This window comes from Coturnix japonica, chromosome 1, assembly GCF_054131305.1.
Source record: "Coturnix japonica strain WE chromosome 1, WE-NBRP24, whole genome shotgun sequence".
Lineage (NCBI taxonomy): Eukaryota > Metazoa > Chordata > Aves > Galliformes > Phasianidae > Coturnix > Coturnix japonica.
Genome location: NC_140663.1, coordinates 179061780 through 179087188, shown reverse-complemented (window position 1 = coordinate 179087188; position 25409 = coordinate 179061780). Strand labels below are relative to the sequence as shown.

Here is a 25409-nt window from a genome sequence, read left to right as displayed (position 1 = left end):
TCACCTGGCCCCACTGCTCAACCTGTCTGGGTCCCTCTGGATGGCATCCCATCCCTCTGCTGTGTCTGCACCCCACAGCTCGGGGTCATCAGCAAACTGCAATCAGCCACACAACCCCACTGTCAATGTAAGGGCACTATGGTTATGTTGAGGTTGATGATCTTTAAGGTCTTTTTCAACCCGAGCAGTTCTATGATTCTGTGATTTCATTGATATTAAGATATTAAAGATATTAAAGAGAATCGATCCCAGCACAACCCCCAGGGGTGACCATTCATTACAGATCTCCATGGATCCAGCTGGAATCCCATTTGGTCAAGGTCAGAGGTGGAGTAGCATCGGGGCCCTATGGGAGATGGAATCCTAATGGTCACTGAGGAGAGGGAGTCCCATTGGGGATAACGGGACACAGTGTCTTCTTTGGGGCATTCGAGGAGGTGGATCCCATTGATCAGGATGGGAAATGGAGTCTCGCTGTGAAGATGGAATCCCGCTGGGGAGACTATGGGAAATGGAGTCCTGTCGATGGAGCCCCACGGGGGAACTGTGGGAGATGGAGTCCTATATGGGGTCGGTGCGGGACGAGTCCCATTGAGCACTGCGGGAGATGCAGCCCCGTCCGTAGGGGAGAAGGTTGAGAAATGCGCCGCGGGACGCGGATCCCACCGGGGTGATGCGGGATCCGGAGCTGTGCTGGGCAATGCGGGCTGCGCATCGCACCGGGGCGCTGTGTGAGCGCATCGTGCGCGGCTGTGTGTGTCTGCACAGGGGTGTGTGTGTGTGTGTGTGTGTGTGTGTGTGTGTGAGCGGCACCACTCGTGGCTCTGGGAATGACCCACCCGCTCCGTGCCGGTCCGGTTCGGTCCCGGTTGTGATGGACTCGGTGCGGGTCAGATGGAGCGCAGCAGGCGGCACCGGACCAAGGCTTTATTGCGGCCGGAGCCCGCGGCGGGGAGCGGTGAAACCGCGGGGGGGCGTTTCCCCTCTCCGCCCCACCGCCCCCTGCCCCACAGCCCACGGGAAAGGGGAGCGCAGTGCGGGGCCACCGCCGGCCCCGTCCCGCATCTCCTCGCCCCCCTCCCCACGCACGGGCACCGCAACAGGGAGACCGCGGGCACCGTGTGCGGGGCGGCACCGGGGCGCAGGATGCGGGGAGCCGGGGGATGACGACGGGGCTGTGCCGGGGCACCAGCGGGCGGTGAGGGGCCGGGGGGGCTCAGGGGGGCTCAGGGGGGGCCGAGGCTGCTGACCGTGGTGTAGCTGAACTTGGAGAGCGACGCGTTGGCGTTGGCCGCGTCCTCGTCGGGCGCTCGGCGGGGGCAGGAGCGGCGGCAGCCGGCGCAGGTGCCCAGGAAGGCGCTGCGGAACCGGCGGTTCATGAAGCAGTAGATGAGCGGGTTGGCGCAGGCGGAGGTGTAGGACAGGAGGTGGATGAACGAGATGGGCGTCCCCGACAGAGCGCGCTGGGCCGCCCGAGGTGCGAAGGCTCGCCACGTGTTGGCAGCGAAGATGGGCAGCCAGCAGAGGAAGAACATGGCCACGATGACCACCAACATGCGGATCACGCGCCGCTTGGCCACCAGCTTCGCCTCGGAGCTGTTGATGCGCGCACGCTCCTGTTGAGCCCCCGCCGTGCCCAGCGCCCGCAGCTCCAGCGCCCCGCCCGGCCGGGAGAGCTGCAGGTAACAGCCGTCCCCTTCATCGCAGGTGGGCAGCGGTTCTGAGCCGCGCTGGGCTGCGGGAAGGAGTGGGGAGGTCATGGATGTGGCACCACGAGGACACAGGTGGCACCATGAGAACGTGGCACTGGGCACAGCACCGGGAACGGCACCGGGAATGGCACCGGGCACAGCACTGAGCACGGCACCGGGCATGGCACCGGGAATGGCATTGGGAATGGCATCAGGCACGGCACTGAGCACAGCACCGGGAATGGCACCAGGAATGGCATTGAGCACAGCACCGGGAACGGCACCGGTCACGGCACCGGGCATGGCTGGGGCACAGAGCGGTGTGGCCTCCATGGTGTGGGCATCAGGAGGGGGCTCGGCAAAGGGTCCTACAGTGGGACTCATCCCCCGCTGTTTGCCCCGGGATGAAGGCACTGCCCGGAGCCGCTCCCCGCTCCCCAGAGCCTCACCTGCCGCTTCCCCCTTGATGTCCAGCTCGAAGCGGATCCCTCGGTACAGCTCGCGGGAGATGAGCCCGTAAGCCACGATCATCACCACGCCCGGAATGAAGAAGAGGACGAGGAGCAGCAGGACGTACCTGGAAGCGCAGCGCCCGTCGCTGGGCAGCCCCTCGCCCTCCCCACGCGTCGCCCCGCTCCCCACTCACCACGCCTGTCTCACGTGCTCGCTGGGCCACGCGTGGGTGCACTGGCTGAGGGGCGGCCGGGCTCCGGGGACGGGCAGCAGCCGCGTGGTGCTGTACACGGCGTAGGGCAACATGAGCAGCGCCGAGAAGAGCCAAGTGCTGGCGATCACCCGGCACGCGTGGGAGCGGGTCTGCCACACGCGGGACTGCAGCGGGTTGCAGATGGCGCTGTACCGCTCGATGGCGATGGCCACCAGGCTGAAGGTGGACACCGACACGGACACGCCTGCGGGCGGGGAGGGCTCAGCGGCGGCTCGGAGCGGAGCGGCTCACGGCCCCCGGCCCATCAGTCGTTACCCATCAGGTAGGCCATCAACTTGCACACGGCCTCTCCGAAGATGAAGGTGCCCATGAGGTTGGGGATGAGGGTGAAGGGCATGCAGCACAGCGCCAGCATCAGGTCGCTGAGCGCCAGGGACAGCAGGAAAGAGTTGGTGACGGTTCGCAGGCGGCGGTTGAGGAGCAGCACGGCCACCACCAGGGCGTTCCCGCAGACGCTCAGCACGAAGATCAGCGCGTAGAGCAGGACGCGAACCGTCAGGTCCAGCTCTGCGGGTGCACGGTCACAGGCAGCGCAGGGCGCCCGGGAGCGGCTCCGCCGCCAGCCCCGCGCGGTGCCCGGCGGTGCCAGGACGCGGTGCCGGGACGCGGTGCCACCCGGGCCGAGCTCCAGCACGGGGACGGCGGGCGGAGGAAACGCGCTGCTGCCGCTGCCCGGAGCCGAGCCCCGCCTGGCCCGAGCTCCGCTCCTCGCTCGGACGCTCCCCCGGCTGCTGTCACCGGGAGCGGAGCGGAACGGAGCGGGCATCACCCGGCGCGGGCATCCCCACGTGAAGGCAGCGCGATGGGGCGATGCAGCGGGGGATCCCGGGGCTTCCCGGGGTTCCCTCCCGCCTCCGCTCGGGACTTTCGCTGCCCCCGCGCAGTCCGAGCCCCCTCCGGGATCACCGTGCGCTGAGCACCGGGGCGATGCTGGGACGCGGCGCACCGGGAGGGAGCGGCTCCGGTGCGCGGCCCCGCGATTCGCCCCATCCCGTCCCGTCCCGTCCCGTCCCATCCCGTCCCGTCCCGTCCCGTCCCGTCCCATCTCATCCCATTCCATCCCGCCCGCCTCCCTCTCACCTTTGGGAGCCGGCGGCCCCCGGAGGCCCCTGCGGAGGAGGTCGCAGGCAGAACCGTTCCAGGTGGGGCCGGTCCCGGTGCCGTTGGCGGAGCCGGTGCCGTTCCCGGGGCGGCAGAGCAGCTCCTGCAGGGACTCGTTCAGTCGCCTCGGGTCCATCGCGGAGCCCTCACAGCCGCCCCGCGCCCATCGCGCCCTCCTCGGCAGCACCGGGGACGGCACCGGGGGGCTCCGCCGGGACCGCTCCGCTCCACGCCGCCTCGCGCGCTTCGGAGCCTCCGAGAGAGTGAGCGGGGGCGGTACCGGCGGAGGGGAGCGGGGCGGGGCGGGGCGGGGGCGGCGGGGGGCGGCGAAGAAAGACCGAAGGGGGGGGGGGGGCGGCGGGGCCGGAGCGGAGCTCGAGGGACTCGAGGGGATGTGAACTCCCCGCCCCGCCGGCTCCCCCCGGCCGCTCCCCGCAGATTCCCCCGTGCCCGAGCAGCCACCGCCCGCTTCTCCCCGCCGCTGTTTGCGCAGCACCCCACGTTGTTTGCTGCAGCTGGGCCGCTCTCAGCCGGGGCCGCGCCGGGGTCCCCCGGGGGTGCGAGGCCGCTCCCACGGCTGCCGCGTTCGGCGCTGCGGGGATCCGTCCCGGCCTCGCCCCAAACCATCCCTGTCCTCGTCCCATCTCATCCCCGTTCCCTTCCGAGCTTTCCTCCCCTCTCTCGTCCTCTCCCTTTCCCACCCTCTCGCCCATCCCCTTCCCCATTCCTGTCCCAACCCCACCCTGGGTCACCCGTGGTTCCCACCCTTAACCCCATCCCCATTCTCGTCTCTATCGCCATTCCTGCCTCCCCCATCCCGCCCGATCTCATCTCCATCCCCGTTGCCATCCCCCTTCCCATTCATGTCCCACACTTGTTCCAACCCAATCTCCATTCCTTCCTTTACCCACCCCCATTCCTGTCCTATCCCCATTACTATCTCTGTCCTCGTTCTGAACCCAGCAAACATCCTTGTCCCTTCTCCATCCCCATCCCTGTTCCCTTCTGATCTGTCCCCTCATTTCCCTTTCCTTCCCTTTCCTATCCCATTTCTTCCCATTCCTACCCTATCTCCACCCCGAGCTGTCCCTACCCCTGTCTCGGTCATACTCTCATTCTTGTCCCCTGCCATTCCCTCCTTATCATTGTCCAAACCCTTGTTCCTGTTCCAACAGTTCGTACCCTCATCCCCATCCCTGTCACCTCCCACTCTGCCATTTCTTTCCCCTCCTGTCCCGCTCCATTCTTGTCCCATTCCATCTCAGTCTGCCTCTGTGCCCCTTCCCTATCCCCATCCCAACGCTGTCTCTGTCTTTGTCCCCATCTCCATCTCCATCACATCCCCACCCCACTCTGACCAGCGCAGTCCCTGTTCCTGCTGTGCTGGGAGCCCCCCGCCCCCTTCCCCCCCATCCCTCCATCTCCCATCCCGGTTACGATGCCACGCTTCTCATTCACCCACAACCACTGCTGCTGCTTAGCAACTGTTGTTATTGCTACATAGCAACTACTGTCACCATCACCCAGCGGTTGTTGTCATCATTACCCAGCAACCACTGTCACGAAGCACCGACTGTCGCTGCTAATGCACACCCGGCAGCCAGGCAGGTCCATGGCCCTCAACGCCAGCGGCCTCTGGGCTGTGTGACCCGAGACCTTGCGGGACCCCGACCCCTGGTGGGACCCTGTGCACCAGTGGGACCCTGTGTGCCAGGGGGACCCTGCACCCTGCTGGGACCCCGACCCCTGGTGGGACCCTGTGCACCCGGGGGACCCTGCACCCTGCTGGGACCCCATGCCCTGGTGGGTCCACGTGTCCTTGTGGGACCTGCTATGCCAATGGCACCTCGTGCTGTGGCGGGACCCTTCACCCCCCTGGGACCCTGCACAGTAGTGGGACCCTGCGCCTTAGTGGGATCTTGTGCCCTGGGGGGTGGCCCCTCAGTTTCCCCTCCCGCTGCGGCCCGTTGCATCCTGCTGGGGCTCCTCTTCCTGCCCTTCCCCTGCCCCCACTTGCCGCGCTGTTGCCCCCTGCTCTCCAGGCGCCCGATGCGCAGCGCCAGTTTGAGGGCACTGGACTCCAGCTGGGCCAGCAGCCTCGCCATTCGTGTCTGCAGAGTCTCCAGTGCCTCCTCCAGCACCTGAGCTCGGCGCTCAGCCTCCTCCCGAGCTGCTGCTGCCGCCGCCTCGGCGTGCACATCCAGCTTGTCCATACGCAGCAGGATCTCACGGCCCTTGGCCTCCAGCAGCACGCGGGCACTGGGGAATTCAGCCAGCACCTCCGCCAGGTCCTCCTTGGCCAGGCAGAAAAGGTCTGCGTAGCCGATGCTGCGGATGTCGGCTGTGCGCCGGTTCCCCGAGCGGTTCCCTGAGGGTGCGTTACTATGGTTAGGATGGGATGGTGGCGGTACCGTCAGGGCACACGGGGCAGGGACAGAACCAGGGCAGCTCCAGGACCAGCCGTGCTCACTGTACCGAAATGTGCCCTGGCTGCAGCCTGTGCTCAGGTTCTGCCGGCACCAGCTGGACGTGGGGGTGGGAGGGTGGCACAGGAACAGCACCTTGGGGATGGCACTGAGGGGATGGCATCGTGGGGATGGCACTGGGAGGATGGCACTATGGGGATGGAGTCATCGGGATGGCAACTTGGGGATGGCATCATGGGGGTGGCATTGGGAGGATGGCACTGTGGGGACGGCATCTTGGGGATGGCACTGAGGGAATGGCATCACGGGGATGGCACTGAGGGGATGGCATTGGGAGGATGGCATCGCGGGGATGGCACTGAGGGGATGGCATTGGGAGGATGGCACTATGGGGATGGCGTCATGGGGATGGCACTGAGGGAATGGCATCGTGGGGGTGGCACTGAGGGGATGGCACTATGAGGATGGCATTGGGAGGATGGCACTATGGGGATGGCACTGAGGGAATGGCATTGTGGGGATGGCATTGGGAAGATGGAACTGAGGGGATGGCATCACAGGGATGGTACTGAGGGGATGGCAACTTGGGGATAGCATCATGGGGATGGTGCTGTGGGGATGGCACCAAGGGGTTGGCACCTTGGGGATGGCAGCACAGGGGTGGCACTATGGGGTCGTCAACCCAGGGCCCTGGCAGGGTCTCACCGGGGATGTTGATGAGGCTGATCTCTCCAAAGTAGAGCCCCTCTCCCAGCACAGCGAGCCGCGTCACACCGTCAGCCCCCAGCACCTCCAGCCGCCCCTCGCGGATGAAATACATCTCACGGCCCACGTCACCGCGCCGGCAGATGAACTCCCCAGGCCCGAAGACCTGCGGGCGCAGGCGCAGCACCAGCGCCTCCAGCACCCCGCGCTCACAGCTCTGGAACAGCCCCACTTTGCTCAGTGCTGGTAGGTGCACGCTGGCGGCCACCTCGGCACGCAGCTTCTCGGGCAGGTGCCGCAGTACGACGTGCTCCTCCGCCAGCTTGCGCTGAGCACGCAGGTGCTCGTGCCACGCGGCCACGCGCCGCACCAAGCGCCCTGCCACGCCGTGAGCCCGCAGGTAGCGCCGCACCGGGCCGTGCTCCGGGTAGAAGGAGGCGTCAGCCGCGCTCATGTTGGCGATGACGGAGCTCATGCTGCCCATGATGGTGGCGAAGCCCATCACGGCCAGCAGGAAACCGGCTGTCATGAAGAGGAACTCCTCCTCGCGGTGAGGCTCCGGCGTGTCACCCACGGTGGTGAGGATGAGGGTGGAGATGTAGAAGCTGTGCAGGTATTGCCGCAGCGGGCGCGCGAAGCCGGGCTGGCTCCCATTGGGGTGAACCCACGGGTCAGAGCCCAGCCCCAGGCGCACCGACAGCGCGAAGTAGAGGCAGGCGTTCCAGTGGATGGCCACGAAGACGTAGAGCATCAGCTTGGCGATGCGGAAGGCGTAGGGGTGAGCTGTGCGCGTCTCACGGAGGTCGAAGGCCTCGAGGAGCCGCGGGGTGCGCAGGCAGCGGTTGGAGCGCAGGGCTGAGCGCAGGCGCAGGCACAGCAGCTCAATGGGCAGCAATGAGGCCACGTCCCATGCGAAGCTGCTGGAGCGCAGGTAGCGGCGCCGGATGCGCCCCCGGTCCAGCAGCAGGATGCCGTCCTCAAGGAACCCTGTGGGGCAGCACCGGGCTGGGGGGGCTCAGAGGGATGGGGGGCTCTGTGGTTGGCAGTAGGGATAGGAGTGGGGGGGATCATGGGCTGGTGTGATGGGGGGACTGAATCACAGCATGGCCTGTGTTGCAAAGGCCCACAGTGCTCATCCATCCCAACCCCCTGCTGTGTGCAGGGTCACCAACCAGCAGCCCAGGCTGCCCAGAGCCACATCCAGCCTGGCCTTGAATGCCTGCAGGGATGGGGCATCCACAGCCTCCTTGGGCAACCTGTTCCAGTGCGTCACCACCCTCTGGGGGAAAAACTTCCTCCTAAGATCCAACCTAAACCTGCCCTGTCTCACTTTAAAACCATTCCCCCTTGTCCTATCGCTGCCCACTCTCACAAACAGCCGTTCCCCTCCTGAATATATGCTCCCTTCAGGTACAAATGGAGGGGAAACTGTGACTTGAAGGGGATGAAGGGCTCTGAAGTGGTGCTGTGCCAGGAGGGGCAGGTGGGGGCAGAGGGCTGCTGAGTGCTGTGTATTGCCATGGGGTGCAGGGAGGGGGGTTGGAAGGTGGGTCCCTCCCCCTGTGCGGTGTGAGCACACCCCTGCACCAACACAGTCTGTGCACACCCCGGCACCAACACAGTCTGTGCACACCCCTGCACCAACACACGTGTTGGCTGTGCGGGCACTGACCGGTGTTTAGACGCACGCCGATGTCCAGCAGGTACAGAGCATCGCTGACACAGTCCAGGCTCATCCACAGCGCTGCGTGCCGCTCCTGCGCCCCCGAGAAGCAGCACCTGGCACGGCCGGAGCCGTCACCGCCCCGACCCGTCCCGTCCCGTCCCGTCCCATCCCGTCCCGTCCCATCCCGACCCGTCCCGTCCCGTCCCGTCCCGTCCCGTCCCGCACCTGTAGATGATGACGACCCAGTTGTACAGCACGGGCGGCACCATGGCGCTCAGCCACCAGTAGTAGCGCTCCCCGGACGGGTCCAGGATCCAGCCCCGGGATTCGGCGGCGCTGCGGGTTGGGGCGCTGACATCGCACCGGGGTATCGCACCCTCCCGCCCCGCGTGGTGCCCGGGGGAAGGGGAGCCGCGCTCACCGCTGTCGGTGCCCGGTGTCGGTGTCGGTGCGGGGCTGGGCTGAGTCCCAGCGGCGGGACAGCACCGCGCCGAGGCCGCGCATGGTGCGGTGGGGCCGGGCGGGGCCGGGCGGGGCCGGGGGGTCCCGCAGAGCGCGATGCTGCGGTCACGGCTGCGGGCGGCTCCTGGCAACGGGCGGCCCCCGGGGCCGTGAGGGCGGCGTGCGGGGCGGGGCGGGGCTCGGGGTGCGGGGATGGCGAGACACGGCGGGCACCGGATGGCGGCGCTGAGCCGTCCCGGGGGCGGCCGCTCCCGCTGCGGCCCCGCGGCTCCCGGTGTCGCGGTGGTGTCAGACCGGCCGCTGTCCCGCACGTCGCCCCGCACCGACCCGCTGTTCCCCGCCCCCCGTTCTCAGGCCCCGCCTTTTCCCGGTGCTCCGGGCGGGGCCGCGGGGCGGGGCGCTGCGCGCGGTGCGTGGGGCGGTGGCACGAAGATGGCGGCGGGAGCGCGGGGCCCACGGCGGGGGAGGACGGTGAGAACGGGAACGGAGCGGGGGGGGGGCGGCGGGGGGAGAACGGGAACGAACCGGGCGGGTGGGACCGAGGGATGGGAGGAGGAGGAGGGGGCGGGGGGGGGTCGGGCCGTGCCCTTGGCGGGGGCGCGGGGGGCGGCGGGGCCGCGGGGGCGGAGCGGGGCGGAGCCGGGGGGTCCCGGGGGGGGGTTCGGCCCCACGTCGCGCTCAGCGCCGCTTCCCTCCCCTCGCAGGATCCGCGCTGACGGACCGAGCGCGACCTTCAGCCCCAGGTACCGGGCGGGGCGGGGCGGCTCCACCCGCTGTCGGTGCGTCCGGCCCCGCGTCCGCAGCTCCCGCCTCATCCGTGGGTTCTGGGTCTCCCCGTGCCGTTCCCTCCCCTCTCGGTGCCCCGTGGCCGCGGGATCGGGATGGCTGGGACCGACACCGGCGCCCGGTGCCGCCCGGTGCCACGTGGGCCGGCGGCCGTTCCTCGGAGCCCACCCACAGCGCTTCCGTGCGGATCGCGTTGGGTTCCTGCGGTGCCAAACGGGGCCCGGCTGAGCTGTGGGGTCGGTCGGGATCGGTGCCGTCAGCCCCATCTCCGTCCCGGTGCCGGTAGCGCCGTGGCAGCCGCTTCTTCCCTCTCTAACTTTAGCAGCCGCAGCTGCGGTGCAACGGGAGCTGCTCGGCGCGTGGTATAAATACATCTGGCAGCCGCCCGAAATACGCCGGGCGAGATGCCACCCCCGCCGGGCCGGAACCGGTGCGGCTCCCGCGGCGATACCGGACCGGAGCTGCTGCCGCTGCTGCCCTCCCCTCCCCTCGTGTGGTTCGGCCTTTCCTGAACGGCCGCTTTGCTGCCCCGCGGTGCCGCCGTCCTGCCCTGCCCCCGATGGGCACGGAGTGTGTTTAGGGCACAGTGGGCACTTGGGGGGCTCGGTGCTGTCCCTGCCCGTTGTTCCTGCCCCTGACCCCCACCCCGTGCCCCACAGGGCTGTGCCGGCTCCCTCAGCCCCGGGGTTGGTGGCTGTGGGACGAAGCATCCCCGGGACAGGGATTGGGCCCCACACCTTCAGTCCCACGTGGGACCTGTGTGTGGGTGCTGAGCACACGGGGACCTGTGTGTGGGGTGCTGTGCCATGGCTGCTCCCTGTGCCCAGCACAGCCCTTGCGGTGCCCCCCGGTGCCCCACATTCAGCTCCTGGCTCAAAGTGCAGCTCTGGGCGTGGAGCAGCGCTGTGTCACAGCCCTCATCACAGCCCTCCTCCAGTCCACACTTCCTTGTCCGTCCCAGCTCCTGTCCTGCCCTGGCTCCTGGCAGCCTCTCCTTCCTGGTGCCTCCAGCAGAGGCGTCTCTGGGACCCCCTTCCCTCGGTGCTGCTCAGAGCCCTCTCATCCATTGCCCTGCACTTGGACACGGTGGTGCCGCTGGGTTCCAGCTGTGCCTGTGAGGTCTCGCTCCCAGGTAGGTGAAATCCCCTCCCCGCTGCCTCCAGGCTGTGGGGCTGCTCCTCTGGGCTCTGTCCCTCTCGGCTGTGCCATGGGGGTGGGTGTGCATGAGGCCTGATGGCCGGGCTGTGCAGCTCCGTGCCCATCCCCAAACCAGAGCGGCAGCAGCAGTTCCTTCACCCTTGCCCTCCCCGTTGGCTGTGCTCAGGGTCACGGTGTGTGACTCATGGTGTGGGAGCTGTGGCGCTCAGTCACCTCCGTCCCTTCCTACAAAGGCACCCACAGGGCAGTGCCACCCCCAGAGCTGCCCACAGGAGGGTGGGGTGTGGGGCTGCGCTGAGGCAGGAGCAGTGCTGGGGGGGTGCTGGGGTGGTGTCAGATGGTGCTGGGGTGGTGCTGGGATGGTTCCCTGCCCCTTCCCTGTGCTGCACAATCTCCCCACAGCTCAGCAGCATGGAGTGTGTGGCCCTGCCTGCTGCCTGCTGCCCCGTGCCTGCACGGCACTGCACAGACATCGGATCAGGCCGGGCCTGCGGGGCACCACATCGCTGCCCCTGAGCCGTGCCCCCACCGCGTCCCCATGGAGAGGATGAGCTGGTTGAGCAAACTGACCCCGCGCGGGGTTGGGCAGCGTGCTGCCCGCAGCGCCAGCCTGCAGAGCCCTGTCACCGCCGACCCCGAGACCTGCCTGATGGTCTTCAAGAACCACTGGGCGCAGGTGAGCCACTGCGGGGCGATGGGTGTGGGGCGACCCTTAGGGTGGGACTGAGCGCTCTGCCTGCAGGTTCTGCGCATCCTGGAGCGCCGCGGCTGCACGCCGGCCCCCGATGACCTGAGCGCAGTGCGGAACAACACCTACCAGCTGCTGAACCTGCTGGCCGAGGACCGGCCGCGCGGTGAGGCCAACACGGGGCCCATCCTGGAGTTTGTGGTGGCCGAGAATCTGCTGGAGCGGCTGCTGGGCTGGCACCTGCAGGGTGATTTTGGCGAGGAGCGCAAGGTGGAGCAGCTCAAGCTGTACGAGATGCTCATCAGCCAGGCCCGGCAGCCCCTCCTGCGGCACCGCGCCGTGCTCACGCCGCTGCTGCGCCTGCTCAGCCTCTGCGCCGAGCCCACCTCCGCGCCGCTGGAGAACAGCCTGGTGCTGCTGCTCAACCAGCTCTGCGTCTCGGTGGCCAAAGAGCCCGCCATCCTGGAGCTCTTCTTTCACAGCCACACTGACCAGGGCCCTGCCAACCTCATCATCTTCTCCCTCCTCATCCCTTTCATCCACCATGAGGGTGTTCTGGGGCAGCAGGCCCGCGACGCGCTGCTGCTCATCATGGCCATGTCGGCCAGCAACCACGCTGTCGCCAAGTCCATCACCGACAACTCCTACTTCTGCCCGGTAAGGCCGGTGCGGTGCCGGAGCTGCTGGGTGCCACGTGCCCCAGGGCCACGCTCAGTGTTGGTACCTACAGGTCCTGGCCACGGGGCTGAGCGCGCTGTACTCCTCATTGCCCCGCAAGATCGAGGTGCGTGGGGATGACTGGCACTGCCTGCGCCGCGAGGACTGGATCGGGGTCTCCTCCCTCGTGCTCTTCATGAACTCATTGGAATTCTGTAACGCCGTCATCCAGGTGGGGCTCTTGGTGACGGGGGGCGATGCACACTGGCATGTGCAGCCCTGACCCCTGCACCCTGCAGGTCGCCCACCCGCTGGTGCAGAAGCAGTTGGTGGATTACGTGCACAATGGGTTCCTGGTACCCGTCATGGGGCCGGCGCTGCACAAGGTAGGGGCGTCCCATCAGTGGTGCTGTGGGGCATGCTGTGGTACACACAGAGCACTTCCAGCTGCTGCTCCCCATGCAGACCTCCATCGAGGAGATGATCGCCAGCACCGCCTACCTGGACCTGTTCCTGCGCAGTGTCAGTGAGACGGCGCTGCTGAAGACCTTCCTGCGCTTCGTGCTGCTGCACCGCCACGACAACGCCACCATCCTCGACACGCTCGTCAGCCGCATCAACAGCAACTCGCGGGTGAGTGGTGGGGCAGGGCGTGGGGGGACCCCGATGTGCAGCTGCCTCATGTCTCCTCCATGCTCAGCTCTGCATGGTGTCCCTGAGCCTCTTCCGGACGCTGCTCAGTCTCAACTGTGAGGATGTGATGCTGCAGCTGGTGCTTAGGTACTGCCCTGCTGTGTGGTGCTGGGATGGGGCATCGCCACGTGGGCACTGGGGTGAGACGTGGCCATGGCATGCAGGGACATGGGGTGCATCTCTAGAGGATGTGATGTGGGATGGGATGGGGCTGGGATGGTGCTACGTGGGTGTTGGGATGGGCATGGCTGTGTCCTGTGGGGGGCACGTGGGATCTGATGGGCAGTATGAGAAAGAGCTGGGGTGTCACCATGGTTGCTGGGAAGGGCAGAGCTGTGTCCCAGGGGTGGCATCATGGCAGGTGGCTGGGGTGTCACCAAGTGGGTGCTGGATGGGCATGGCTGAGGCCTGAGGGTGGCGACTCCAGGGGATCCAGTGGGAGGATGGGATGGGGTCGGGATATTGCCACGTGGGCACTAGAATCAGACATGGTTGTGGTATGCAGGGACTTGTATGGGAGACATACCCACAGGGTCTAGTGGCAGTATGGGATGGGGCTGGGGTATCATGTTGGTAGTGGGATAGGCACAGCTGTATCTCATAGGGGGTGTCCCCAGGGGTTGAAATGACACAGCAGAATGACATGGTGCTTTTCCCTGCTGCCCCTGCCCCACCGTCCCATTGCATCCTTGCTCACAGCCCTGCATCCTACCAGGTACCTGCTGCCCTGCAGCCATGTCATGCTGAGCCAGAAGCGGGCTGTGCGGGACCTGGACATCTATGGCAAGACAGCCGCCAAGTTCCTCTCTCTCATCCCACGCTGCTGCTGCCCTGAGAATGTCCCACTGCCAGAGCGTGATGAGGAGCACACGGTGTGGGCAAAGGGTACGGCACCAGCACTGCAGGTCCACACAGTGCATCACCCCCGGCCCTGCACTACTGAGCAACATCTCCTCTCCATAGGGCAGAGCAGCCCCAGCGTGGACGCATCCTCAGCAGTGCTGGTGCCGCGGCCTTCCACACCATCACGTCTCTCTTTCTTCATGAGGCAGCAGAGTGGCGGCCCAGAGGCAGCCAGCACAGCGCCGCGCTCCCCAGGCACACCGAGTGGCAGCCCTGCACATCGGGCCGCCCGCTGGGAGGAGGTGGCAGAGCTGGACAGGAACTACCTGGAGTATCTGCGGGACGCGCGCCGCAGCATTGACCGCTGTGCATGGGCATGCCGCGTCTGGTCGGCCCCCTATGATGGCGAGGAGCCCGCAGCCCCCGGAGCCACCTCCGATGTGGCCCCTCTGCCTGACAGCGCCCCGGGGCCCCCGACCCCGCGGACTAAGAAGCGAGGGTTGCCTGAGGAGGGGGCAGGGAGGGCTCCCAGCCCCAGTGAGCCCCACACTGTGGGGCCCAGCCCTGACATACGGGACTCGGGGGCACTGGTGAATGGGGCGCATGGGCACACGGAGCCAGGGCGGCCTGAGGGGGATGTGGTGGTGAAGAAAGTGCGCAGGAGTCCGCGAGGTGAGGGGCTGGCACACAATGGGGCCCGGGCGCAGCCTGCAGGCTGGGAGGCCCCGCGCTCGGTGGACTCGCTGCTGGAGGAGCTGCTGGCCAAGGCACCAGCTGAACCCAATGGGGCAGGCGTCAGCATTGAGACCTTCACCCAGGAGCTGCGAGAGATTGAGGCCGAGATGGAGAACGGGGCCAAGGCTGAACCGCCTGCCACGCCTGAGCCACTGCTGTCCCGTGAGGAGGAGGAGGCCTACGCCAGCTTCGCCACTCTGCCTGAGGGCGAGGAGGCACTGGGCCGTGTGCGGGTGCTGGACCCTCTGGCACAGGCCGTGGCCAGCCCACCACGCACTGTGGGGCCGCCCCACAGCCAACCCTTCACAGGTGGGGCTGAACGGGCGTGGACGGGAATACTTCCGTGTCCCACCCCACGGTCACTCCCTGACACCTGCACCCACCCACAGGGCCCTTCATAACGGTGCTGTTTGGCAAGCTGGAGAACATGCTGCACAACTCCCTCTACGTGAACTTCCTGCTGACGGGGCTGGTGGCCCAGCTGGCCTGTTACCCACAGCCGCTGCTGCGCTCCTTCCTGCTCAACACCAACATGGTCTTCCAGCCCAGCGTCAAATCTCTGCTGCAGGTTTGGTGGGCAGGCGCTGTCCGTGGTGCTGCCGGCTCTGTCCGTGGTGCTGCTGTCGCTGTCCGCGGTGCTACCCGCTGCTTCTCCCCTCCCATCCATCCCCATCTTGTTCTGTGTCCCATCCCACAGGTGCTTGGCTCGGTGAAGAACAAGATTGAAAGCTTTGCTGCCAGCCAGGAGGACTTCCCCATGCTGCTCTTCAAGGCCAAGAAGTACCTGATTGCGCGTGGCAAGCTGGACTGGGCTGATGCACCGGGTGTTGTGCCGGCGCTGCGTCGCTCAGAGACTTTGGGTGAGATGGGGACAGAGCTGCTGCCATTGGGCTGGGGGTGCTGAGGGTGCACTGTGTGTGGGGTTGCCCACAGCACTATATGGGATCTGGGAGCTGCTCTGAAATGGGGAGCTCATGACCTTTTGCATGAAGGGCTGGGGGTTGGCATGGTGAAGGGGCTGTGGCACCAGAGTTCAGGGGCTTCATATTGTGTTGCCTTGGGGTGTTGTGCAATTCTGGGTGCTGCATACAAGATTTGGGTCTGCCTTTTCCTTGCTGCTTTGTGCTGCATTGCACTAAGGGCTATGTTGCACTGGGGGCTGCATGTGGCACTGCTCAGACCGCTGGGTTCTGCTCCACTGCAGCACACAGCTCCTATATCTCAGCAGCATTGCATAGGGGGCTGCATGTGGCACTGCATGCGAACTGATCTCTGCCTGCCCTTTACTGCGTTGCATTGGGGGCTGCACATGGCCCAGCATGCAGCCTGGGCTCTGCCTCATGTCACGCACTGGTCTGTGCCCCAGGCTGTGCCCCATGCAACACCCCAGGCCACGCGCTGGGCTGTGCCCTGTGTTCCATACCATGCCCCATGCCTTTCCCTGTGCCATGTCGCGGGCTGTGCCTGTGGCATTGCGTTCATGGCCCCTCAGCTGATGCAGCCCCTCAGCCCGCAGCCGGAAGCCGTCGCTGGGTGAGCTGATCCTGCGACACACCAACAGCCCGACGCGGGCACGGCAGGCGGCACAGCTGGCGCTGCAGCAGGTGCGGGATGGGCCGGTGCTGCAGGCGCTGTCGGGGTCCACGCTGTTCCGCGGCTCGGCTGAGAAGCAGAGTGAGGCGCTGCGTGTCAAGAACGCCGTGTACTGCGCCGTCATCTTCAGTGAGTTCCTGAAGGAGCTGGCGGCCATCGCCCAGGCGCACGCTGTCACCTCCCCGTTCCTCTCTGAGCCGCTCGAGGAGTGACCCCGGTGGCTGCTTTTTAACCGCGCGCGGGGCACGGACCCTTTTAATTTATTTGGGATGAATGTTCTGCCGGGAGCTGGCCCTGGGCAGCCGCGGGGATACGTGGGGACGGCAGGGCCGGACGGTGCCACCTGGCGTGGGGCGGGCTGGCTCTGCCCCCTGCCGCCCCCGTGGCCCCAATGTCACCCATCACCCACCCGCTCCTCTCTATGCAATGCCCCACTCTGTGGGGTGGCTGTGGGGCAGGGTGGGAGTGCGGGGCCGGGTGGTGCATGGGGGGGCCGGTGTGTCTGTGCTGTGTATAAGCCCTTCTGTAATAAAGGGTCTGGTCGAGGGCACTGCTGCTACCATCTCTATGGGGCTGGAGAGGAAGGAACCCCATCACTGGGGTCTCCTTCACTGCATCATGCTGAGGGTAGGGGGGGGGCATGGAATCTTGGGTTCACTGAGGTTGGAAAAGATCTCCAAGATCCCCAACCCATCCCCGCCATGTTCACTGACCACATCCCTCAGTGCCACATCCACATGGTTCTGGAACACCCCCAGGTGCAGTGACCCCCACCAACTCCCTGGGCAGCTGTGCCAGAGCATTGCTGCTCTTTGGGTGAAATAATTTTCCCTAATACCCTTCTGGACCTTCCCTGCATGGGGTGTATCTGAGGGTGTCGCTGGAGCCTGTTGTGCTTGAGGGACCGTGGGGCTGAGGCTGGGGACGTTGTCTGGCACCAGGAGTGCTGTTGTGGCCAGTGCTGGAGGAGGTGGTGGAGCAGCTCAGTGAGCTCTTGGGCTCTTTGTCCAGCACCATGGCCCATCGGTTGCTGTTGATGCTGGTGCTGTGGGCTCCAGCCCTGCATGCTGTGGTGATTCCCATCCAGGGATCTCTGTTCTTTCCAGCACATCCTGCACTGTCCACTCCTTGGTCAGTGTTTGCCCCTCAGCAGAGCAGGGTGCTGACAGTCCAGTGGTCCATGATACTGTGCATCCATCTCTCCACATCATCCTCCATCAGCAACTCCACCAGCTGGCTGTGGCTGGATGCACACAGAGGGCAGCCACTGAGGATGTGGTGTGGCCATTGCCCGTGCTCACAGCCACCAACCCAACGTTCACCAGGGCTACTTCCTACAGAGCAGTGCTGGTGTTAATTATCCATGCAGTGTTTTAAACCTTCGTTTGTAAATTCCAGCTCTCATCCATTTGGGTTTTGGCATCCATTCTGGTGCTTTTCCCGCCTGCTGGGTTTGTTCTCTAAAGCTCTTACTCTGAACCAACAGAGTAATGGGAAAATCACCCGTGCTGCCCTACTTTGTGGTGTCGTCATGGGACGTGTGAATGCAGGGTGGCTGTGGGGGCTGAAATGGGGATGGTATGGAGATGAGGATGGGAACGGGACATGGATATGAATAGGGATAGGGATGGGGATGGAAATATGGATGCGAATGATGGGGATGGGGATAGGGGTGGGATAGGGATAGAGATAGAGATGATAGGGATAGGAATAATGGGGATGGAAGGAAGATCAGGATGGGGATGGAGATATGAGGGAGATGAGGATGGGGGTAGGTATGGGGATGGAGATAGGAGTAGAGATAGGGACAGGGATGGGGACAAGGATAGGGATATGGGTAGGCATAAGGATTGGGATGGGAATGAGAATCTGTATAAGAATGGAAATGAGGATGAGGATAGCGATGGGAATAGAATGGGATGGGATGGGATGGGATGGGATGGGATGGGAAGGGATGGGATGGGATGGGATGGGATGGGATGGGATGGGATGGGATGGGATGGGATGGGATGGGGTTTTACATGGGCTGGCTGGGCCCTTCCCTGCTCTTTGTGAAGAGGCTGCTTGGAGCTGTGCTGAAGCTGCCTCTGAAAAGCCCTGAACAACACAGGCTGGGAGCATGTCAGCACTTCCTCTTGTTCATGTGGGTGTCTGTCTTAACATGTAAATTAAGGGCAGCATTTTCCACTTGGGAATATCAGATTTTTCTGTACACACCTGAGGGTAATGTCGTTGCTGTGGGGTCATTGGCAGCTCACAGGACACCAGGCTGCTGGCACAGTGCTGGTAGCACTGCGTGCATTTGATGGGAAGTGAAGGTCCTCTGCTTTGGTCAAGTCAATGGCAACACAGGTTTGGCTTTCAGGGAGCATTTGTCTGACTTTAGGACATCATGGCAGCTCGGCCATGGCATTATGAAAACCTGGAGTGGGGCACCCTGACAGCAAAGCAGTGCCAACACTGTTGGGTTCTCTGTGGCATTGGGATACGCAGGTTCTGGGGTGATGTTTGAGCAGAGATGGGGAACAGAGCCAGGAATGTTCTGTACACAGTGCCCAGGGCTGGGGCCGGGGGTCTGGGTGCTGAGAGCAGAGACAGCCCAGGGCTCCCCCCACCCTGCAGAGCTGCAGGAGCCTCCGAGCAGCTCTGTTCCCCCCACACAGCACTGCGGCTCCTGGGGGTGGAGGGGATCCAAAATTAGACCCAAGCAGCATTTGTCATTTTTCTGTCCTGGAAACCACTTCCACCAGCAGAGATGCACAGACTGACACCCAAACCCTGTGGAGATGGAACAGCCCCGGCAGCTCCTGTTGTGCTCCACTTTCCCTGCAGGGGAGCCATGCTGGGGGTGCTGGGGTGGGCAGGTGAAGGGATGGGGGGCCCGGGCACAGATCCCTGTGTCTGTTGGGATGCCTGAGTGAACCTGGTGCCTGCAGGCACATGAACATGCAAAGGCTGCTGGCACTGAGCCGCCTGCGTGGGGCCTCCAGGCAGGAGGAGCTCTGATGGGATCTGTCCCATGTGGCACAATGCATCCATCAGTCAGGGACTGGGAGTGGAGTGGGATGATGCACCAGGGTCTGGGGGGGGGGACAAACCCACAGAGCCCAGCCGAGCTGCATGCAGAGCACTGTGAGCTGGAGGGGAAGGTACAGGGACCAGTGGGGACCTGTGGAAGGACTCATTGGGAGGCCATTGGGACGCAGGGAATGGTGCAACCCAGGTCTCCTCTTGCCTTCCTTCCTGCCCAGCCCTGACTCATTTCCTGCCCGTGTGGGGCCAGGCTCCCAGCGCCGTGCCCAGAGCTCACCTCACTGCAGCCCCACAGCTGAGCTCTGTACCCCGTGGAGATATTGGGTTTGTACAGCAGAGCCTCTGCATGTCCTGTGCAATGGGATCACGATGTGATGCTCACACATGCCCTGTGCCACTGCATCTCCATGCCACAGTGTCCTGTCCCAATGGCCTCAGGGACATTTCCTCAGGCCTGGGGCTGCGTTAGGGATGGGGAGGGATGTTGGGAGGGAGGAGACCCCGAGCACAGCCACTGGGAGCTGTGGGGTGTGTAGGGCTGCGTGGCACCAAGCTGATGGTGCCAACAAAGGCAACACACAGGGTCTGTAAGTGAGGAGCAGCTCCTGCTCTGCAAGCACTGCCCATGGATGCAGAGCCTCCATCCCCACGTCCCCACAAGCAGAATCAGAATCAGAATCAGAATTATCAAGATTGGAAAAGACCTAGAAGATCATCCAGTCCAGCCATCCCCACCAGCAGGGGGTCAGCCAGCCCACAGCCGTGGGATTGGGGTACACCTGAGCTCTGTGCCTTCCCCACAGACCCACACTGCTGTGCTGGGGACGGTGCACACTCGCTGCTTGCTGGCCAAGCTCCACCTCAAGACTCACAGTCATATTTTTGGCCCCACACAACTGGCAGCTCCGTTTCTGTGCTGCCAATGGCCATCTATGGCGAACAGAAACCTGAGCTTCCTGCTGGCTGAGCTGTGGGCAGGGATAGGAACCAGCTGTGCAGTTCAGCAGCAGTGCTGGGTGACAGTGCAAGGCCCTATAGGAGATGCATGGCACGGAGCTCCTGCTCACAGCACAGCCCGAGGCAATTGTGGTCCTGGGGGGGGTCACTGGTTTGGGGGAGCAGGGTGTGCTGGGCAGGAGCTGTGGGTGTTATTGGGATGGTTCAGTCTGGAGGAGGCTCAGGGGAGACCTTGTGGCTCCATACAACTGCATGAAAGGAGGCTGCGTTGAGGGGTGACAGCAAAAGAATGAGACTGAATGGACTCAAATTGTGCTCAGGTGCTGGAAAGGGCAGCCCAGGGAGGTGGGAGAATCACCATCCCTGCAGGTGTTAAAGAAATGTGTAGATGTGGTACAAAGGGATGCGGTTTAGTGGGAAAATATTGGCCGTAGGAGGATGGTTGCACTGGATGATCTCGGAGCTCTTTTCCAACCTGGGTGATTCTATGATCCGATGGCATCCCAGAGCAGCACGGCCTCCTCATAAGTGGCCACAGCCTCCCTGAGTGGGCAGAGCATCCCCAAGCAGCCCCAGAAGGTGTAACATCCCCAGTGCCATAGCAACTCCATGCAGCACCACACATCACATGTACACTATGGTTGTGCTTCCAGCGCAGTGCAGGGGCAGCGGAGAAGCTGGGACCCCCATCCTGTACTGTGGATCATCACTGTACAACCATAGAACCTCATCCCATGTGCCACTGCAGGAGACATTTGAGGCTGATCTAAATTCCTTTTAGATCTGCACTGAGCTCACCCCGCAGCCTTCTCTTCTCCATGCTGAACAAGCCCAGCTCCCTCAGCCTGTCTTTGTATGGGAGGTGCTGCAGCCTCTGAGCATCTTTGTGGCCTCCTCTGCACCCTCTCCAACAGCTCCCTGTCTTTCCTGTATTGAGAGCCCCAGACCTGGACTCAGCACTGCAGATGGGGCCTCACAAGGGCAGAGCAGAGAGGGACAATCCCCTCCCTGTCCCTGCTGCCCCCCTCTCTGCTGATGGAGCCCAGGATCCCATTTGCTCTGAGCTCTAAGAGCACACTGCTGGCTCATGGTCAGCTTTTCAGCCACCAGGACCCCCCCAGGCCCTTCTCTGCAGGGCTGCTCTTAGGAAGAACATTAGGTTCCTATGAGCCCACCTTTAGTATTGACCAAGATCTCTGTGGACGGCATCCCTTCCTTCCAACACGCCAACCACATCCCTCACAGCCTGGTGCCATCAGCAAACTTGCTGAGGGTGCACTCGAGCCCATCACCCATCGTCTCTGATGATGCTGAAGAGCACCGGTGCCAAGACAGACCCATGGGACAGCATTGATCCCCATGTACTGACAGCGCCAACACTCACTGCCTGCCCCTCACCCACAGCAAAGCTCCACTTCTGAGCAGGAAACATGAACTACCAGCAAAGCCGCCACTTCCTCACTCACCCCTTCCCACCGTTCAACGTGTCTGTGTGAGCTGCTGCGTTTCTGTGCGGTTTATTTCCCATCACACACATAAGGAAGACTTTAAAAAAGGTTTATTTGTCCTCAATTACGCTCCATGTGCTGGTTTTAAAACTTCTGGAACTGCTTCTTGGTGCCGGCAGCCTTTGTGACTTTGAGGACGTTGAACCGGACCGTCTTGCTGAGGGGCCGACATTCCCCCACAGTGACAATGTCTCCGATCTGCACATCCCTGCAAAGAAAGGCAGAGCAGACAGTGGGAATCCGCAGCTCCTTGCTCTGCAGCACAGACGTGGGCAGCACAACATGCTGAAAACGCTGCTGTGTAACCACGCTACAAGTGACCTTGCATAACCAGAGCTGCAGAACAAGGAGCTGCAATCTGAAGTGCTGCAGAGATGACTGTGCTGAAATAGAAGCTGGTCAGCCCCAAAGCTGCCACCACAGCCCGTCACTCCCATCCAGACACGAGATGGGAGCTTCACTGAGCAGCAGGATGAGCACTGAGCACCCAATGGGAAACCCCTCAGCATCACGAGTTTCCCTTCACCACTTACAGACCCAAAACTCTCCTTAAGCCAGCACGGCTGGGCTGTCATTTGTGCTATTCCAGGTGTGCACAGAATGTGCAGCAGATAAAATGGCAGCATCTGAATGCGCCCCCTCTGCCCTCAACGTTTCCTTTGGAAACATCAGTCCAAGCTTCCTTTTCTTTTTTAACCTTCCTCAAGCACTATAGGATGGTAACACTGCGTGGGTCCAGATGCAGCAGGCACTGACTGGAACGTGTCTGATGGTTCAGCAGTTGCCACTGGCGTTGTCAGCAGCCCCTTCACCAGCGGGGACTCTGAAGACCATCGTGAGTTCAGACATCACCACCAGCAAACAAGTTCCAGTCATAAAACTGAACCTTCCACCCTGACCTGCTCCCTCACATCAGGGGTACCTGGGCTGAGCACCACAGATTAGATACACCTGTCAGTTACACAGGCACATGCAGCACTTCTGCAGCTCTGCACCGTGAGGATCAGAGCTCCGTCCTGCTGGCACACACCTGAAGCAGGGGGAGAGATGCACAGACATGTTCTTATGGCGCTTCTCGAAGCGGTTGTACTTGCGGATGTAGTGCAGGTAGTCCCGGCGGATCACGATGGTGCGCTGCATCTTCATCTTGGTGACCACACCTGGGGACGAGCAGAGGGGAGGTGATGATGGGTGTGAAACATTCAGAGACCGCCAGCAAAACGTGCTGGGATCTGTTTCTAATTACTGCAGAATGGAGGCTTTTAGAGCAGGTATCAGCAGTGTGTGCTATTTCACAGGTGAAGGCAGTGCCCTTCAATTCCATTGACTTCTTAGAGCCGACACTGCCTGCACTGAACCAGCACCCACACTGCAGAGATGTCACCAGCAGGTCCTTGTGCCACGCATCAGCAAAGCCGTGTGGCGTTGTCGTCACAGCCCCTTCACCACGAGGCTTGGAAGACCATCGTGAGAATGGCATCATGTGCAGCGCAAGGACCACAGCTGTGCTTCCCAGCAGCTCCAGATCAACCCTGAAGGGCTCTGTGTGATTAACCCACTCTGGTGGCACCGTGTGGTTGTGGTGCTGCTGCTTGAAGGTGCTGCACAACTCACCTGACAGGATTCGGCCACGGATGGAGACATTACCAGTGAAGGGGCACTTCTTGTCAATGTAGGTGCCCTCAATAGCCTAAAAGAGAAGCGATAGATGGAGAATCATAGAATGGCCTGGGGTGAAAAGGACCACAATGATCATCTCATTTCAACCCTCTCTGCTGTGTGCAGGGTCGCCAACCACCAGCCCAGGCTGCCCAGAGCCACAGTCAGTGTCGGGGCAGGCAGCCCTGGCAGCACAGAGACCCAGTGATGGTGCTGAGGAGCTGTGAGTGCTGCAGCTGATACAACAACAGGAAGAGATCCAAAGGGACCTGGACAAGGGCCCACATGAAGCTAATAAGGTTCAACAAGGCCAAATGCAAAGTGTTATACTTGAGCTGGAAAAATTCCAGACTACGAGTACAGGCTGAGGGGATCAGTCACTGAAAGCAGCTCTGTGGAAATGGACTATGGGCTTCTGATGGATGATACAGACACAAGGCAGCAGGGTGCACTCACAGCTCACAAGGCCAACAGTCCCCCGGGGCAGCACCAACAGAGAGGGCAGTGGGCAGAGATGGGACTGCCCCATACGGAACACTGTGTCCAGGCCTGGGGTCCCCAGCACAGTAGGGACGTGGGGCTGTGGGTCCAGAAGGCAGCACAGGGATGCACACAGGATACAACAGCTCTATATAGAGACAGCTGAGGGTGTTCAGCCTGGAGAAGGGAATGCTCTGTAAAGACCTTCCTATGGCCTCACTATGGCCTTCCATTAGTTAAGGGGAGCAGGACTTTGTACACAGGCAGCAGTAACAGGCCCTGAGCAATGGGAGACGTCCCTGCTGGGGGGCTGGTGCTGAATGGCCTTCGAGTTCCTTTCCAACCTAATCAATGTGCCTATGGAACCCCCTTTAGGCTCAGGGCCCACAGCAGCAGAGCCGGGCCGTACCTCCTTGGGTGTCTTGAAGCCGAGCCCGATGTTCTTATAGTAGCGGGGCAACTTCTCCTTGCCGCCCTCACCCACCAGCGCCTTCTTTTTGTTCTGGAAGATTGTGGGCTGCTTCTGGTACGCACGTTCGGTCTGAGGGACAGAGAAACGCCATCACACACAGCCCTGGCCCCACCTCGGGCCCAGACCCCCCATCCCGTACGGCCCCAAGCCATAGGCCCCCATCCCACGGGCCTCCTCAACCCACAGGCCCCCAATCCCATAGGCCCCCCATCCTGTAGGGCCCCTGATCCCGTAGGCCTCCCCAACCCACAGGCCCCATAGGCCCCCATCCCATAGACCCCCCACCCCACAGGCCCCCACATCCCATAGGCCTCCACCCCATAAGACCCCCCAACCCATAGACCTCCCCAGTCCACAGGCCCCCTGCCCACAGGCCTCCCACCTCATAGGCCCCAATCCCGTAGGGGCCCCCAAGTCATAGACCCCCATCCCATAGGCCTCCCCAACCCACAGGCCCCCCATTACCATAGGCCTCCATCCCATAGACCCCGCATCCCATAGGCCCCCAAGTCACAGGCCTCCCCATCACCGTAGGCCCCCATCACTATAGGCCCCCCACCCCGTAGGCCTCCCCAACCCACAGGCCCCCCGCCCATAGGCCTCCCACCCCATAGGCCTCCTCCCCACAGGTCCCCCAACCCACAGGCCCCCACTCCATAGACCCCCCCATCACCATAGGCCCCCCATCCCATAGGCCTCCACCCCATAGGCCTCCCCAACCCACAGGCCCCGCATCCCATAAGCCCCCAATCCCACAGACCCCCCACCCCATAGGGCCCCCATCACCATAGGCCTCCAAGCCATAGACCCTCAATCCCATAGTCCTCCACCCCATAGACCCCAATCCCATAGGGCCCCCCACCCCATAGACCCCCCATCCCACAGGCCCCCATCTCATAGACCCCCCCATCCCACAGACCCCCCGCCCTCAGGCCCCCCATCCCATAGGCCGCCATTCCGTAGACCCCCATCCCACAGACTCCCCCATCCCATGCCCCCCCATCCCCATAGACGCCCCACCCTACAGGCCCCCACCCCATAGGCCTCCACCCCATAGGCCCCCCCATCCCATAGGCCTCCATGCCCTGGGCCCCCACCCCTCGTTCCTCCCCCCGCCCCCCATCGCCCGGTGCCCCATCCATAGGGATCACGCCCTCCCCCCGTGTTCGGTTCGCAGCCCCGCGGCCTAACCCCTCACAGCCCCACCTGCGTGTCCGCCATCTTGGACCGCGCGGCGGAAAAGGAGCGCGTGTCCGGAGCGGCAAAGCTTATCCGGGGAGGAACCGGAAGGGGCGGGGCGAGCACCGGAAGTTACGTAATGAGGAGGAGGGCGTGGCCTACGCTTGGGGGTGTGCGCATGCGTGAGGGG

General features: G+C 63.5%; 4 protein-coding genes and 2 non-coding genes across 8 annotated transcripts; 1 reads left to right on the top strand and 5 right to left on the bottom strand.

The window, feature by feature from the left end:
* Positions 1-907: 907 nt before the first annotated feature.
* CCKBR (cholecystokinin B receptor) lies at positions 908-3801 on the bottom strand. Of its 2 annotated transcripts, none has more exons than XR_014942296.1 (5): positions 3499-3799; positions 2674-2925; positions 2334-2602; positions 2141-2268; positions 908-1735 (listed from the first exon to the last, which is right to left on the bottom strand). XR_014942296.1 is itself a non-coding variant. In XM_015852617.3 (5 exons), the coding sequence occupies exons 1-5, from the start codon at positions 3653-3655 to the stop codon at positions 1227-1229; spliced, it is 1311 nt and encodes a 436-aa protein (XP_015708103.2). In that variant the 5' UTR covers positions 3656-3801; the 3' UTR covers positions 908-1226. The 2 variants fall into 2 exon arrangements, 1 of the variants encoding a protein (XP_015708103.2); XM_015852617.3 differs by having other exon boundaries at positions 2338-2602; positions 3499-3801.
* Positions 3802-4990: 1189 nt separating this feature from the next.
* On the bottom strand, positions 4991-9106 carry CNGA4 (cyclic nucleotide gated channel subunit alpha 4). Its single transcript, XM_015852565.3, has 5 exons — positions 8738-9106; positions 8542-8652; positions 8323-8429; positions 6651-7637; positions 4991-5887 (listed from the first exon to the last, which is right to left on the bottom strand). Exons 1-5 carry the CDS (start codon positions 8818-8820, stop codon positions 5139-5141), a joined length of 2037 nt encoding a protein of 678 aa, XP_015708051.2. The 5' UTR covers positions 8821-9106; the 3' UTR covers positions 4991-5138.
* A 61-nt stretch (positions 9107-9167) lies between these two features.
* On the top strand, positions 9168-16481 carry FHIP1B (FHF complex subunit HOOK interacting protein 1B). 2 transcript variants are annotated; one of them, XM_015852564.3, is made up of 14 exons: positions 9168-9249; positions 9483-9521; positions 10526-10696; positions 11125-11398; positions 11465-12067; positions 12141-12299; positions 12367-12453; positions 12533-12700; positions 12768-12847; positions 13476-13645; positions 13724-14647; positions 14728-14906; positions 15036-15198; positions 15848-16481. In XM_015852564.3, exons 4-14 carry the CDS (start codon positions 11261-11263, stop codon positions 16141-16143), a joined length of 2967 nt encoding a protein of 988 aa, XP_015708050.2. In that variant the 5' UTR covers positions 9168-9249; positions 9483-9521; positions 10526-10696; positions 11125-11260; the 3' UTR covers positions 16144-16481. The 2 variants fall into 2 exon arrangements, with proteins under 2 accessions (XP_015708050.2, XP_085392823.1); XM_085536697.1 differs by lacking the exons at positions 9168-9249; positions 9483-9521; positions 10526-10696; ... (1 more) ...; positions 11465-12067; positions 12768-12847 and having other exon boundaries at positions 12189-12299.
* A 4980-nt stretch (positions 16482-21461) lies between these two features.
* RPS11 (ribosomal protein S11) lies at positions 21462-25284 on the bottom strand. The gene is made up of 5 exons (XM_015852606.2): positions 25247-25284; positions 23978-24109; positions 23044-23119; positions 22460-22589; positions 21462-21637 (listed from the first exon to the last, which is right to left on the bottom strand). Exons 1-5 carry the CDS (start codon positions 25259-25261, stop codon positions 21514-21516), a joined length of 477 nt encoding a protein of 158 aa, XP_015708092.1. The 5' UTR covers positions 25262-25284; the 3' UTR covers positions 21462-21513.
* LOC116652809 (small nucleolar RNA SNORD35) lies at positions 22195-22286 on the bottom strand. Its single transcript, XR_004306028.1, has one exon. It is a non-coding gene; the product is annotated as a small nucleolar RNA SNORD35 (small nucleolar RNA).
* On the bottom strand, positions 22827-22917 carry LOC116652810 (small nucleolar RNA SNORD35). The gene has a single exon (XR_004306029.1). It is a non-coding gene; the product is annotated as a small nucleolar RNA SNORD35 (small nucleolar RNA).
* Positions 25285-25409: the final 125 nt, after the last annotated feature.

Bases quoted from the DNA above. Each gene is read 5' to 3' on its own strand.
- CCKBR (XM_015852617.3), bottom strand. From the start codon at position 3,655: ATGGACCCGAGGCGACTGAACGAGTCCCTGCAGGAGCTGCTCTGCCGC. The intron at 2,926-3,498 runs GTGAGAGGGAGG...GTGCACCCGCAG, and splicing joins GGGGCCGCCGGCTCCCAAAG to AGCTGGACCTGACGGTTCGC. The intron at 2,269-2,337 runs GTGAGTGGGGAG...CTGCGCTTCCAG, and splicing joins GAGCACGTGAGACAGGCGTG to GTACGTCCTGCTGCTCCTCG.
- CNGA4 (XM_015852565.3), bottom strand. From the start codon at position 8,820: ATGCGCGGCCTCGGCGCGGTGCTGTCCCGCCGCTGGGACTCAGCCCAG. The intron at 8,653-8,737 runs GTGAGCGCGGCT...CCCAACCCGCAG, and splicing joins GACACCGGGCACCGACAGCG to CGCCGCCGAATCCCGGGGCT. The intron at 7,638-8,322 runs GTCAGTGCCCGC...GCTGCCCCACAG, and splicing joins CGGCGTGCGTCTAAACACCG to GGTTCCTTGAGGACGGCATC.
- FHIP1B (XM_015852564.3), top strand. From the start codon at position 11,261: ATGGAGAGGATGAGCTGGTTGAGCAAACTGACCCCGCGCGGGGTTGGG. The intron at 11,399-11,464 runs GTGAGCCACTGC...CTCTGCCTGCAG, and splicing joins TCAAGAACCACTGGGCGCAG to GTTCTGCGCATCCTGGAGCG. The intron at 12,454-12,532 runs GTAGGGGCGTCC...CTCCCCATGCAG, and splicing joins TGGGGCCGGCGCTGCACAAG to ACCTCCATCGAGGAGATGAT.
- RPS11 (XM_015852606.2), bottom strand. The intron at 23,120-23,977 runs GTACGGCCCGGC...CTTCTCTTTTAG, and splicing joins GCTTCAAGACACCCAAGGAG to GCTATTGAGGGCACCTACAT. The intron at 22,590-23,043 runs GTGAGTTGTGCA...GCTCGTCCCCAG, and splicing joins CCGTGGCCGAATCCTGTCAG to GTGTGGTCACCAAGATGAAG.